At 41.1% G+C, this 13,512-nt stretch overlaps 1 protein-coding gene across 7 annotated transcripts in view; it reads left to right on the top strand.

Annotated features, from left to right (window-relative positions):
* Positions 1-12,157, top strand: part of SLC6A6 (solute carrier family 6 member 6) — a 57,196-nt gene extending 45,039 nt beyond the window's left edge. For all 7 annotated transcript variants that reach the window (XM_032699367.1, XM_032699364.1, XM_032699362.1 and 4 more), the window contains 5 exons: positions 777-914; positions 1,975-2,077; positions 2,935-3,035; positions 3,712-3,882; positions 5,356-12,157. In XM_032699367.1, coding sequence (XP_032555258.1) covers positions 777-914; positions 1,975-2,077; positions 2,935-3,035; positions 3,712-3,882; positions 5,356-5,496 — 654 coding nt within the window. In that variant the 3' untranslated portion in view covers positions 5,497-12,157. The remainder of the gene's footprint in view (positions 1-776; positions 915-1,974; positions 2,078-2,934; positions 3,036-3,711; positions 3,883-5,355) is intronic.
* The last annotated feature ends 1,355 nt before the right edge of the window (positions 12,158-13,512 follow it).

The following is a 13,512-nucleotide window of genomic DNA, read 5'->3' as shown; positions in this document are numbered from 1 at the left end:
GTTTTCCAAAGGCAAACAAGTACAAGTACAGATATTGTGAAGCTAGATAAAGATTTTTAGTTCATCTACTCAGAGCTTCATTTTTGGTTTACAAATGCAAATACTTTGTTAAATCATTTTATGGGGACTGTATGAACAGCTCCATTATTTTTGCAAAAGTGACCAGGGCCTCACTGAGAGATACTCTGCTCACAGGTCCAGAAAAGACACGTTCAGTCAAGAGGAGCTGCTATTTCACGTCAAAGTCTGCCTTTCCTTGGCTGGATTTTCACTAACAAACCCAAGAGTAGAATTATATCAAATTGTGGAATTAACCTAACTAGTATCTGTGAGGTTTTCTGGCACATCAAAAAAAGGCTAAGAGGTACTGTCCTAGCTTGGACTTTCTTAAGTGTTTTCTCTGCGTGTTTTCTAGCATACACCTTATATTCATCTGGAACAGTGACAACATGAAAGCCACATAAGTGCCTTCCTGTCATCAAATTAACCTCCTTTATCCTTGTGGCTTGCATTTACAAAGCCCCTTTGGTAGCTCATAAGGCTGCTGGGAAATAAACAGCAATTCTGAAAGCTTGTTCCAGCCTGAAAACTACCCCGACGCTTCAGTCTCTGGGTTACAAAGGAATGGCTTCTGATTTATTTATTCAGAGCAGCATTTTGCCACAGAGTGCAATTGGGGTGTTGCTGGAGAGGGTTTGTTCAAGTAGGAGCCTGGATGAAATGTACAGTGGGTATTCTTCAAGTCACATTTCTCTGTTGCTGTTTTCCCCCTTTAGTTTGTTGAAGTTGAAGGACAGATCACGTCATTAGTTGATCTGCACCCATCCTTCCTAAGGAAGGGTTACCGACGGGAAATCTTCATCGCTATAGTGTGTTTCCTTAGCTATCTTCTGGGACTAACTATGGTGACTGAGGTAAGTAGCACCAGTGCTGGAAATTGCCTTCTTTGCTAGCCATTTTTCAGTCCGGTTTTAGCTATTTAGCCACTCAGAGGAGCAGTGCTTTTTAGATCTACAGAGCATCTTTCATCCCTAGATCTGAAAGCATTTTGAAAGGGAGCTATATATACACCCGCTTTTTAGTCAGAGGAACAGAGACATGAAATCTCATTAAATTCAATCTGATCTCAGGTACCAATCAACATGAGTACGAATATTAACATCTAGCTCTAAATGATGAAACACATTGGAAAACTTCAGCAGAGCAGATTAAGAATCTATCCAATGTATGCAAGGAAAGAGATTTTATCTTAGTTACACAGATTTGAATTAATTAAATACCACTGTGTTTATTCCAGTATAAACTAGACAGGAATATGTTCCAGTGCCTGCTTTGTTGTGATATTTATCTCCAGAATAAAATCCAAGCCAGATTTTAAAAACAACTGGAAGAGCACAAATATGGGAGGTAAAATAGCACCTGTAACAGAGGTGCCTAACAAACGTGGGGTTTGATGTAGAAGTGCAGGTATATATAGTTCAGTGTAGTGAGAGCAGAGAGTCTAGCAGCACAGTATAAATAAAGAGAGTTAGAAAGCAAAAAATTAATTATTCTCATGAAAAAAGTCCTTTTACTCAATCAGTAAATGAAGGCCCTCCTGATGAACTGACTTCCATTTTCAGTCTTTTGGAGGTGTTAGTATTAGAAGACAACCTATTATTTCTTTGTATCGTTGGTTTCTTTAAATGCCCATCCTAAAATGCTTTTGAGAAGGAAAGATTTAAGTGTGTCAGTAGATTATACTAAGTGGCTTAATTTTGTTTAATCGTTGTCTTGTTTGGAATTCTTCCTGTAGTAAACATGCATATTCCCTGGGGAAGGCAATGCCAAATATTTACCTTACATACTTGCTTGATACTGCTTCTTATTAGACAGCAGTCATTGAGACAGGTTGATAGATGTTGCTGGGAGCTGGGCCTGAAATATTTGGGTTTTTCCTGTTGTATCCCAATCAGTTGTGTCTCTCTTTTACAGGGTGGCATGTATGTTTTTCAACTCTTTGACTACTATGCAGCTAGTGGTGTATGCCTTTTGTGGGTTGCATTCTTTGAATGTATTGCTGTAGCCTGGGTTTATGGTAAGTGGGACTCCTTTCATCTGATACCTTTTGATGAGTCAGTGACAATTTTGCTTGCCAAATATTTAATCATCAGCCGCCCCAAAATCTTCTTCCCAGCAACAGACACTTGCCATTAAAATAAATTTGCCCTGACCTCTTGGAGACGAATTTGCATCTGGGATGAAGCCAACCTCCAGTGTTTTTCCACAAAAAAATTAGTATTTTTCCATTGCTAATTAATAAAGGCACAATTAAGCCTTAAGTTTTAAGTTTAGAGGTGAGAGTTGAAAGTTTGGCCAGCCATGAAAATTCCTTTTTGTCTCTCAGAGAATTTCCTTTCAGGGCTGCAGCGTCCACAGGGCCAAGCCAACCAAACAGAAAGTACAAAAAGGGAGCTGACAGAAGAATGTATTCTGCCCCATTATTTTTAGGCAGTGCCAAGTACCAAGGTCTGACAGTACCCTCTGTAGCTGCCTGAGCTGGGGAGGGATCAGATGTTTGCTGGTCAGGACTAGTCATTTCTCTGATTCTTTATGTGCTCCATCTCCTTAGAAAAGCAAAACAAACAAAGCCATAATTTCACACCAGTCAGATTCCTGTGGAAGCAGGGTGCACTGTTTGCTGTCAGCTCCTTCCCAGGTGATCCATCTGGCAAGTTCGGTGAGAGTCTGGAGAGAGGAGAGGGTGTGTGAAGGGAGAGAGTCCCCCAACCCTTGCACTTCTCTAGAAAATCATGTAGGACTTCACAGCTGTGGGAACCATTTGAAGAATACATCTGACACCCTCATCTTTCCTTTAAATGCCCCTTTGAGGCCTAGGAAAGCAGCTTTAATCCTACAGTTCTTAGAGGGCTTTTATATGTTCGATTCTTACAGGCGCTGATAATATTTATGATGCCATTGAGGATATGATTGGATACAGACCTGGTCCCTGGATGAAATGGAGCTGGATTGTGATCACACCAGTTCTTTGCGTGGTGAGTACTGACCTGAGCTCTTTCAAGTTTTACACATGGCAGTGCTGAGCCGCCTCTTACTGCTTCTCTTCAAGAGAAAGCTGTTGCGTTGAGGCCAATTTGCCAAGAGAATCTGAAGGCTTGAACATTCCCCTCAAAGTCATTATGTTCTCAGATGTCAGCTGCTAACGTGACAGCTCTCTGCTGTGCCTGTGCAGACTGCAGTTGGTTACATTTCAGTGTATTTTTCTTAGGATTGGCAAAATGCTACAATCATGAAGAGAAAACTCACTTTCCAAAGAGCATTCACAGAACTGCTGAGCTGTTGTAACAAAAAGATTTGAGCAGTCTGAGGCAGATCTCAGCATGAAGTATTTCACTGGGTGGGAAGAACATCCTGGTAATCTCCTTGCAATGTACAGCAAATAGTTGAGCCCTGAATAAAAACAGGCAGCATACTGCAGCTGTTCAGCACCATCTCTTAACACTGTTTCAAGCAACAGATGCTATAAGCAGATGCAGATGCTCTTTTAATGATTTAAATGGAAGAATAATTCCCACATTGGTTTAAAATACATGGAGTATCCATCAGCTCTGCCTTTCACTGCCGATCTTCCTCAGGGCCAGTGGTAGCACCAGAGCCCCACTACTTTTGTTATTATTTGAGCCTCACTTTGTTTTCCCTTCTCATCCACAGGGGTGCTTTATCTTTTCTTTGGCCAAGTACAAACCACTGACCTACAACAAGGTCTACACATACCCAGACTGGGCAATTGGCCTGGGCTGGGTTCTTGCCCTTTCCTCCATGATCTGCATCCCTATGGTGATGGTCATCCGCATCATTCAGTCAGATGGGTCGCTCATTGAGGTAAGAGCAACCAGTTGTTTGTGTAGAGGAGAAAGGGAGCTTTAACTTACTGTGTTTTATACAAAATAATGTTTGGAAAACTGCCACCTTGTCCAGGTAGGGCAAATAAGACTGTTAAAGATCACCTGTCCTTTCAGCAAACAGTAGAAACAGAACAAACACAAAGCCTTCTGTCCTCAGACAAACATCAAGTGATTTTACTCGTGTCCCACTTGTGCAGTTGCTGGCTTGGCAAATTATTACCTCCATGTGCAGACAAACACTCAAGAACTGGGGTGTCTCTAAGTATCAGGTCTCTCTTCTCTAGCCCACAGGGACATGGAAGCACCATGCTGAAAATCACAGAGAAAGCAAGAGAAAGAGAGAGACCTGGGTCAAACCTGGTTGTGTAAAAGCTCATTGAATTTCAGGGAAATTTGGATACACCTGGGGATAGTGTGGCTCTCAGGCGTGGCCTTCCCTGTGGGGGACTAAATAGAAGTCAAAGCCTCCTGCCAGTGGACTCCACTTTTTAGCTTTTTTAATTTGTTATTGTTTTATTTCAAATTGAAACACTGGATCCAGATTGCCCTGATCTTTGGAAAACTGAGTCTGATTCAGACTTAACAGTGCAGATTCCCTTGAGTTTGGATTTGCAGGTGGTCTCTTGCCCTTTGCAGTTCAGTGCAGGTTCCCCTAATTTGCTTTTATTCCAGTTTAAAGTTTTTAGAGACTGTGCAACTTAGCTATTCTCTTCTAAGTTTTGAGATTAGTTTTGTTTTTGCCTAATGAGATGATCTGAAATGCAGCCCAGGGTATTCTTGGAGGAGAAAGCGGGACATTTTGGATTATTTAAAAAGAGATAATAGAATTAAAAAAGTGCCCAAACCAAACATTTCCCAGAGCACAAACACGTGCATTTGTTTTCATCCTAGTGTAAATGGTCTTTTTCAGCTGTGGCCAGGGCATAAGTGTTAATTTTCTTGCCTGCATTGTCACCATTGTCACCATGAGAGACAAGAGTAAAAGTAGCCAAAGCACTGCTCAAAGACTATGTTAGGAAAGGAAAGAAGAGTAAACATTGGTCAGATGCCATTTAGTTCTTCCTTTGTGAACTGAGATGTAGGAGAGAAGTTGCCACTTGGCAGAGAAGGCTGGGCTGACGGGCAGAGCTGTTTCTAAATGAGGACGGAGATCGCACATCATTTGAGCAGCAGCAGCAGCACTGAAAGCCCAGTGTGCAGGACGCTGGATAACATATCCATAGGAATATCCTCTCCTATCTGTCTTCCCTGCATCAAGTCAGGCTCTGCAGCTGAGCAGAAGTTGAAGGCAGGGTTCCACAGATCCCCGTGTCCTTGCAGAGCCGTGGGGTGTACGCACGGCTCCAGCAGTGCCCTTGGATTGCCCTTGGATCGCTGCAGCCTCCGTCCTGCACGTGGAGACTCAGAGGCCTGCTGGTCATCTCACCTCTGCTTTCCTTCTTTCTTTCAGAGGATAAAGGCAGTGGCTGCCCCCAAGGAAGTGAATCGATGGTCCAAAGAAACGGAGAGTGGCACCCCCTTCTGCCCCAATGGAACTTCGAATGGCGGATTGATCAAGCCAACTCATATCATTGTGGAAACCATGATGTGAGCTCTCTCTGTGAGAGGATAAACCTGCTTTAACTGCCGTTTACTAACCATAGATTCTCATAGGACCAGGTTTACAGAGCTTTATATTTGCACTAGGATTTATTTTTATTTCTCACAGAGAAAGTTATTTTTTGTGTGTGTGTTTTTTTTTTTTTTTAATATTTTGTAAGGTAATCACAGCAGACGTCTCTCTGTAGAGGGAGAGCTTTCATATCAGACTAGACATATTACAGGAATTTACTATTATTGGGTTTTTTTAAATATATATATCTTTATCTCTAAATATTATACACCTTACCACTTGAATTGATTGTCTTACCAGCAATACATTCAAGTCTCAGAAAGCAATTTTAGGTGCTGGTATGGTTGGGAGCAGGGTAACCTACAGAACACACAAAAGGAGCTCTGTTGAGAGATACAATTTGTAAAAAAATGCTGTTTCAAGAGAATTTTCAAAGGTGTAGTATTTCCACCCTCTGGTTCAATTGTGGTAAATGACAGGCGTCAGGGTCACTTTAGGGAGCGGGTTTTGTTTAGCGCAGTCCCTGAATAAGGATATGGCCAAACAGCTGGAGCAGAGAGTTTGCAAGAGAAGCTGTGTGTGAAAAGCCTTGTGGCCATCCCTCCCCAGGACAGCATTGGGAGCCTGTCACGCTGATGGAGGAGGACTTGAGGAAGGCATTTGCAGGATTTGGCATGGTTTTCAGGGGTTTTTTTAATTATTTTTTAGAATTTTTTTTTTTTTTTTTTTTACCTGAGTGAAATACCTGCTGTTTGTGCATGGGCAGGGAGGTTGAGTACCTGCTCCTGAGTTTTCCAGAAAAGCATATTTTGATGCAGTGACACTGGTGTAAACTTGAATTCTGCAAACTGGGATGGCAGCCTGCCCCCGTGGCAGTGGGATGAGCACTAAGGAGCCGAGAGAGGAAAAGCAGCACCTGCCCTCTGGGTGCTTCAGATATTCACTTCCTCATTTGGATTTTGGTTTGGGGCAGAAAAATAAAAGAATAATTTCTGGACTCTGACCATTCAGGAGTGAACACAAACCAGGTCATCTATGACAGGAGAAACAAAACCACTCACCTGGTGAACCGGTATTGATACCAGACACATTATACATAATATACACAATAATAATAGTAATGATGATAATAATATCACACAGCAAACAGGTGCTTTTCATCCATGTATCTCAAAAATGCTTTTCCAAGTTTGGTAACCAGGATTTGCTTTACCTTTTTATTTTTGGGGGGACAGGGGGGTGTCAGTCATTGCTGTTGGAGGAACAGACAAGAGGACTCTGTCCCTTGTCCCATCTTACTTTATAGCAGTAGTGGACCTAGAGCCCCTGGTCTCCTTGCTCATCATTGGGTTAAACCGTGGTTTGATTTGATTTGATTTGATTTTTAGGGGGGAAGGAGGATGGAAGACGTATTTATGAATCTTCTATGCTGAAGAAACAGGGCTTTTTGGAATTTAAATTAAAGGGAACATGTAACATTGAAATATTTTGTATTGATCAGTAGGAATTGGGTACCATTCCAGGTGAGACTGGGGAGTGAAGAGAAACCACTACAAAGAGTGTAGGAATGGGGGGTCCACTTCGTGTGGTCCAGGTGAATGTTTCCATGGGGAATTGGATCCCTGAAGACTGTCCAAAACATGGACAAAAGCCTTTTTCTTTTTTTTTTAAACTTGAGCAGGTTGTGCTGGGAACAAGTTCTCTGGCAAAACTTGGCCTTTTCTAGTGGGCATTGTATTAGAGGAAGAGAGTTTTTGTTATGTACCACAGTTAGGCTATCCAAAGGTATTTAGAAGAAATGCTTGATAAAAGCAGAGTTTGTATCTGCTTATTCTGCTGTCAGCATAGTCTGTCAGGGCAGAGTTTGTCATTTATCTATACAGGAACATAACCAGTTCTTAACATTCCTGCACAGTAGTTTTATTTTATTTTTTCTTGTCCCATGGGCTAACTGGCCACAGCAGCACAAATGCTTATTAACTTGTTGGTTTTCCTGTAACAGAAAAGGGGTGATTTAAAACTAAGAGATGGACCAAAACAATTATTAAAGAAAGAAAAAAGTGGCTGCATCTGTAACTTTCAAAATCTTTCTAGTTGGAATTTGTAGATATTTTTACATGAGATAGCTGAGTTGCAGCAACAAAACCAGCCACCGTAGAGTTACTTTTGTTTTATTTTTCTGGTTGCTGTATTATAAGAGCTCTAAATGAAACTTTTCCACAACTGGAGATGGCAAACATCTAATGACACTTCCTGAGCAAGTGGCAACAGCCATTGAAGGTCACAGGAGGAATTCTCAGAGCCACAGGGTATCATCAAATGTGCCCAAAATAAAGAAAAATGCATACAGCTTTTTTTTTTTTAATAGCCTTTAACAATCAAAGGCAAGGAAGTGTAATCAAAGATAACTCTCTTAGTGAGCTTCAGCTTGGACTCTCATTTTTGAGTTACAATTAGTGTCTGCAGCAAACAGGCACAGGTGAAGAGGGAGTAGCAGGTTAGGGGGATCTAAATTAATGGTTTTTGTGAGCACAGATGAAACACTGATGTTTATTTCTTTATATATATATATATATATATACATTGTCATGCAACTGTGTTTGAGATTATATAGTTTTGCACATCACTTTTGTGCTGTAGAGGTGAGACAAGCTTTAGTTAGGGGGGAAAATGGTTTGGCTACATCAAAGATATCTCCAGCAAGTCAGCTGGGTATTTCAACATCTCCCATGTTGGGAAGAGTGTGTTTGTGTGAAGAACCTGAGGGCTAATACTACACCTTTAAATATACAACTACTAGAGAACTAGAACCCAGCCCCATTTCGATACAAACTGTGCCATTCAAATCAGTCGCTTCCATGTTCCAAGTGAAAATGTCTCGCACATATGCAACAACCTCATTGAAGTGTTCTCTGTGCCAGCTTCTCTGGCCCTGCTGTGCTCCTTAGCACAACTGCAAGGGAGGTCTGGGACTCACCAAGAGCCAAGAAATTATTGTTTCTGGAAAACAGTTTTTCTTTCCTCTCTCTCTTCCCTGAAAAAAAAAATGTATACTTAATTCCTCTTGTTTTATCTGAGGTTTGAGTTCCAGTGAGAACATTTGCATTTTTATAGTTTGGGGGGGTTTCCTAACAATTTTATCAGGTTTCTAAACTTTTCTTGGTGGTAAATTTGCATTTCAACATGATCCTCTGCCAAATTTATTAAAAAATAATTTTTTAAAAAAGTTTGTGTTTTCTACCTATTTTGACTGCAAAGACAACTGATTTTTTTCATATATTTACTTGTTTAAACTCCTGTGACCTATTTTACCTGTTTTGTGTAAATGAGGAACTCTATATTATAAAGTATCATGACTAGTCACAGATGAACTGGTTTGGATCCAGGGAAAACTTAGTGTAGTTTTGGCGTGAGATCTTTAGAACCAGCTCCCTGAGATTAAAGCCAGAATAAACCAAGACAAAACGCACACCTTTTCATATTTCATGTACCTTTGTATTCATGGGTTCTTCTGGGCTTGAAAACGGCAGAATTTCAGCAGTATTTATTTCGAGCTGAACTGTAATCAAGAAATAGTAGAAATGTAAAGGGGAACATTTTCCCCATGAGATTTTCCGATCTGTTTCTTATTTTTTCCAATTTTCCAGACCTTTTCAGTTCACCTGTCACTAGTGATGATCTCACTGAATGAGCATCTATTGTAAGGGACTTTACCAGTAGTCTGTATCTCAGTATTTAAACAGTATGATTTCATAAATAGAACTGGTTTTTATTGTTGTTGTTGTTGTTATTATTCTAATTTTCCTTCTCATCCATAGCTTTCCTTTTCATCTGGTCCAAACAGATCCGCACACTTAGAAAAGTCCTCTTTTAAAGTTTGAGACAGTAGGTCCACAATGGTTTTTTTTCCTGTGTTGTAAATTAAAATACAAAAGTCTGTCAGCTGTATTTGCCATCTAGAACAGCGCTGGTGGTCACCCTACAGCAGCAGCACAGCTCCTGGAATTAAGGGCTGGAGGGGAGTTAGGAATAGTCTGCTGGAACAGCTCAGCAAAACTGATTTTCGCTGCTATTCTTGGGGAGAGGAGGAAATGAGGAAAATAAAAAAAAGTGCAGCCTTACAGTTGTTGTAACACCAAAAAAAAACCCAAAAAAACCAACCCAGCAACCATCAGCAGAGCCTTTAATGTCACCGTCAGGACCGCACCTTCTGCAGCTGTTTTCAGTCCTGTGTGCATCCTCCTCTCTCAACTGCAGATGCTCCTGGTTCCTCTTCTTTGTCTCAGCGTTAGATAAATCAAGTACATCTGAAGACACATGGACATCTCCATTCAATAGATCTTTTCCAAGTCTCCTCCTGGTCTGTTTTTATTTGCTAAGGAGACTTACAGTTTCGTTGAGGTTGTGCTTGCCACACTTGGGTTCAAAGCTCCCACTTGTTGCATCAATGGCAAACTTCCATCCATGGGAGAAGGATTTGAACATTTTTGAATAACTGATTATTAGCTTCCACGTCTTGTGGTCACTGCAAGATCACTCGTGGGGGCATAATGTATATAAAATGTTAAATAAGCTGTGCATTGAATGGAGTGGAAAAGTTAGTTAAGCAGCTCAAGTACACTTGGAAGAAAGATGACCCTGACATCATTTCCAAGGAGGTTCAATGGAAGTTGCTCACTTTCAGTAAAAAGAATAAAAATAAATCTGTGTTTAAGTAGTCTAGTAGATGAAATCTTCCACCCTCATATGCACGCACACAGTGGGGACATTGCTTCTATTCCTAGGCTGCAAATCATGTGTGTAAGTCTTGCCAAGCTGTTCAGGATGAGGATTGAGGAGGTTTAGGCACCACTTGCTTGTAAAGAGCCAACCTACCAGCATGTCCAAATGGTCTCTCCTAAATGAAGGTGGTGGAAGAAGGAAAGTAATGACAAAATCCTGGACCATGGCCCCTCCAAGGAAGCCTTAAGGTTGGACTTGAAAGCTCTCCTGGCTCCTTGTAGGCATTACATGGCTCCTGGCATAGGAGGTTGGGTGTGGTGTGGGTTCAAGCAGCTGCCTTGGACTTGTTTTCTCCAAAATCAGCATCCAAAGCCTTGTGGTTAGGATTGACATGTAGTTGTGTATTTGTATATTTGCATGAGCAAAGGTCAGGAACTGTCAGACCCTGGTAGCTTGTTTTATTTCTTATAATCAAAGGTAAGCTTAAGAAGCAAGGTATTCAGTCGATTCAGTGACACTTGACACTTAAGAAACCCATGAACTAATGCAAAAGAGGCTCCCTGAGCTCCATATTTTGGTCACAAAAATTTTATTATGGTATTAATGGTCAATTTGAGTCTATGGGAAAGATTTTTCAAGAAAGACTTGAGTATAACCAGCACCAGCCACTGCTGGAAAACTGCCCTCTCCAGCCCTGCACCCTCCACTGGATTGTGGCTCTTTTCTGCCAGCCCAAAATAAATATTTATACGGACAATGCTTCTTTGTTAAAAAAAGAAAAATCTCAATTAGTTTGTTTCTATTAAAAAATAAATAGAAAAAGCCACATTTTTGTGTGGGTTTTTTTTTTCCAGTTGTCAGTGGGAATTGGTGATTTCAATTTACCCATGTCCTAAAACAGGAGGAGAAGTAGCTTCAGACACCATTTCACCAAAAAAAGAGGCAGGCTCAAAATTTTGCTGGAAGAAAACAAATCACCTCACTCATCCCCATCAAAGGTGGAAAACTTTAGTGACAGGGTTTGTGACTGGAAAAGAGCCTGACCCTGCTGGTATTGCTGGACTGTTGAATGTCAGAGCAGACACAGCTGTTGTGTCCTAATTTGAAATAATCAGTAAAAGTGTCAGAATTTAATTACCTCAAGCTTTAGGAGTAAAGTAAATTAAAGAGCATGTGGAAAGGGGCAAGTTTTTGCAGGCGTGTTCCCCATGGCTCTGCAGTGCACAGCAGGATGGTGCTGCCCACTTTTCCCATTGGCAGCACAGGGAAGATGTGGCCTGACTTGAGAAATCAGAAGAAATAATGGGGAAAAAAAATTTAAAAAAAAGTGAAACTTGATTTCTGCTAAGGAGCTGTGCAGGTGCTCTGTGTGTGTGCATATGTGGAGGGAGGCTTCAGCCCTGTAGCAGAGTCCCTGTGAGCACGATACACGCAGTTTCTAACTCTGCCTGCTTCTGCAGTTGAGATGTTAAAAAGATTTGAAATTTTTTTTCAATATATAAAGAGGAAAAAAAAAAAAAAAAACACAAACAGTGGCAAAATCATGTTGAGAGGCTGATAAAAAAAAATCCTGAGGGGGCAAGTTGAGTTAGTTTGTCACCTGCTCCTGTCCTGGAAGCCAGCGCCAGTCTCTCAGCATCACAGCATCCCAGTACTGTTCTGAAGTGCTTGTTGTTCAATAGGATGTTGTTTTTCTCCAGTGTAATGTTGTGATTGTTACCTGATAATGTTGCCAGGGACTTCACATTGTAAGAGGTGGTCCATCTTGTTTGATGTATTTGGCTAAAAAAACAGTGGTGTTTTTTTTTGTTATTTAAACTCCTAGCAACTGTGACTACAGTAATGTGATGAGTAGCACATACAGCAAGGAGGCGAGGACAACAATAGCCTCCTTAAAAATGTCATCTAAACTTTTTTTAAAGAAAAAACATTAAAAATATTTTTAAAACATTTTACAACATTTTTTGTGTGTTCCAAAATGGAATATTTGTATTTGAAAAAAAAAAAAATCCTGGAGTGTAATTTAATCCTAAAACCCTCTAACCTTTGTGTATATGGTAAATGTTTGTATTTTGCAGTTTCTGTTTTGCTTTTTAGATAAATAAAATGTATATGGATATTTTTAAGTCATCTTTGCTTTTTTAGATGAGTTTGTAATCACCTTATAACTGAAAATAAAACTTTCCTTTATAAACCAACTATGCTCTCTGATGGTTTTTTTGGTGTTTGAGTAGCTCAGTTCTTCATTTAAACTTATTACTTGTTTTGGGGTGGTTGATTTGTTTTTGGCAGCTCAGCCCCACGCAGCCACTCATCCCCTCAGCCAGCAGGGATGGGGAGAGAATCAGAAGAGTAAAAGTGCAAAAATTCATGGGTTGGGATACAGACAGGTTAATAATTAAAAAAAAAGGGTTAAAAGAACCCACAACAAAGAACATCAAAGAGGTAAAAAAGCAAAGCCAAGAAAAACAAGTGATGTAAAAGCCATTTCTCACCTCTAACCAACCAGTGCCCAGCCCATGCATGACACCACTACCACGAGGGTTCAAATACATCAGGAAAGCACAATAGGAAGAAAGAAAAAACCCCAACATTTATTTTCCTGGTGTATGGGACTGCTTATTTCAAGCTCGCTGATGACCTCTTCAGTCAAACAGATCGAGGTTAAACCAGAGAGTCCATTCCTTAAGTCCTGATTTGAGGTAGGGAAAGAAAAAAAACCCAACGTGTGGGTGGCTACTATTTGTGAAAAGCAAAGCATTTGAATATCACTGCTGAGCCTCCAGCACCCCATGCCCAGGATCAGCCCCACAGCTGTCTTTAGTTAGTGTTTTTTGGCTTGATTGCTTATTTTGCTGGGTGTGATTGTCAGGGATTTCTCCTCTCACTGGCACCACCTGCAACGCCTGGGCCGAGCAGCCTGATAGCAGCACAGGCAGCAACTGCAACGTGCCTCAGGTTAAAATAAATAAACAAGGAACTAAAAAAAGCCACTGAGTGCCACGAGGTGCTGCTGAAGGGTTTCAACTACCTGCCATGGGTGGCCGTCACCTGCCCAAGGCTTCAGCTGCTTCCATCAGCTGAAGTCCACGGGATAAAAGGTGACATCAGCAGGAGGAGATGTTGCCCACCAAGGCACATAGCAAGGGAGGAGCACCATGTTAACCTTTTACCTGGTACACACCAAAACCCTGTGGGTCACGTTGCACGGGCACTGGTTCAACCTGACATCGCTCCAGTGCTTTGGTTGGCCAGGCCCTGGTGCCAAATGTG

This window comes from Chiroxiphia lanceolata, chromosome 11, assembly GCF_009829145.1.
Source record: "Chiroxiphia lanceolata isolate bChiLan1 chromosome 11, bChiLan1.pri, whole genome shotgun sequence".
In the NCBI taxonomy this organism is placed as follows: domain Eukaryota; kingdom Metazoa; phylum Chordata; class Aves; order Passeriformes; family Pipridae; genus Chiroxiphia; species Chiroxiphia lanceolata.
The sequence above is the reverse complement of the archived record's forward strand: the minus strand, read 5'-3'. Positions and strand labels throughout refer to the sequence as shown.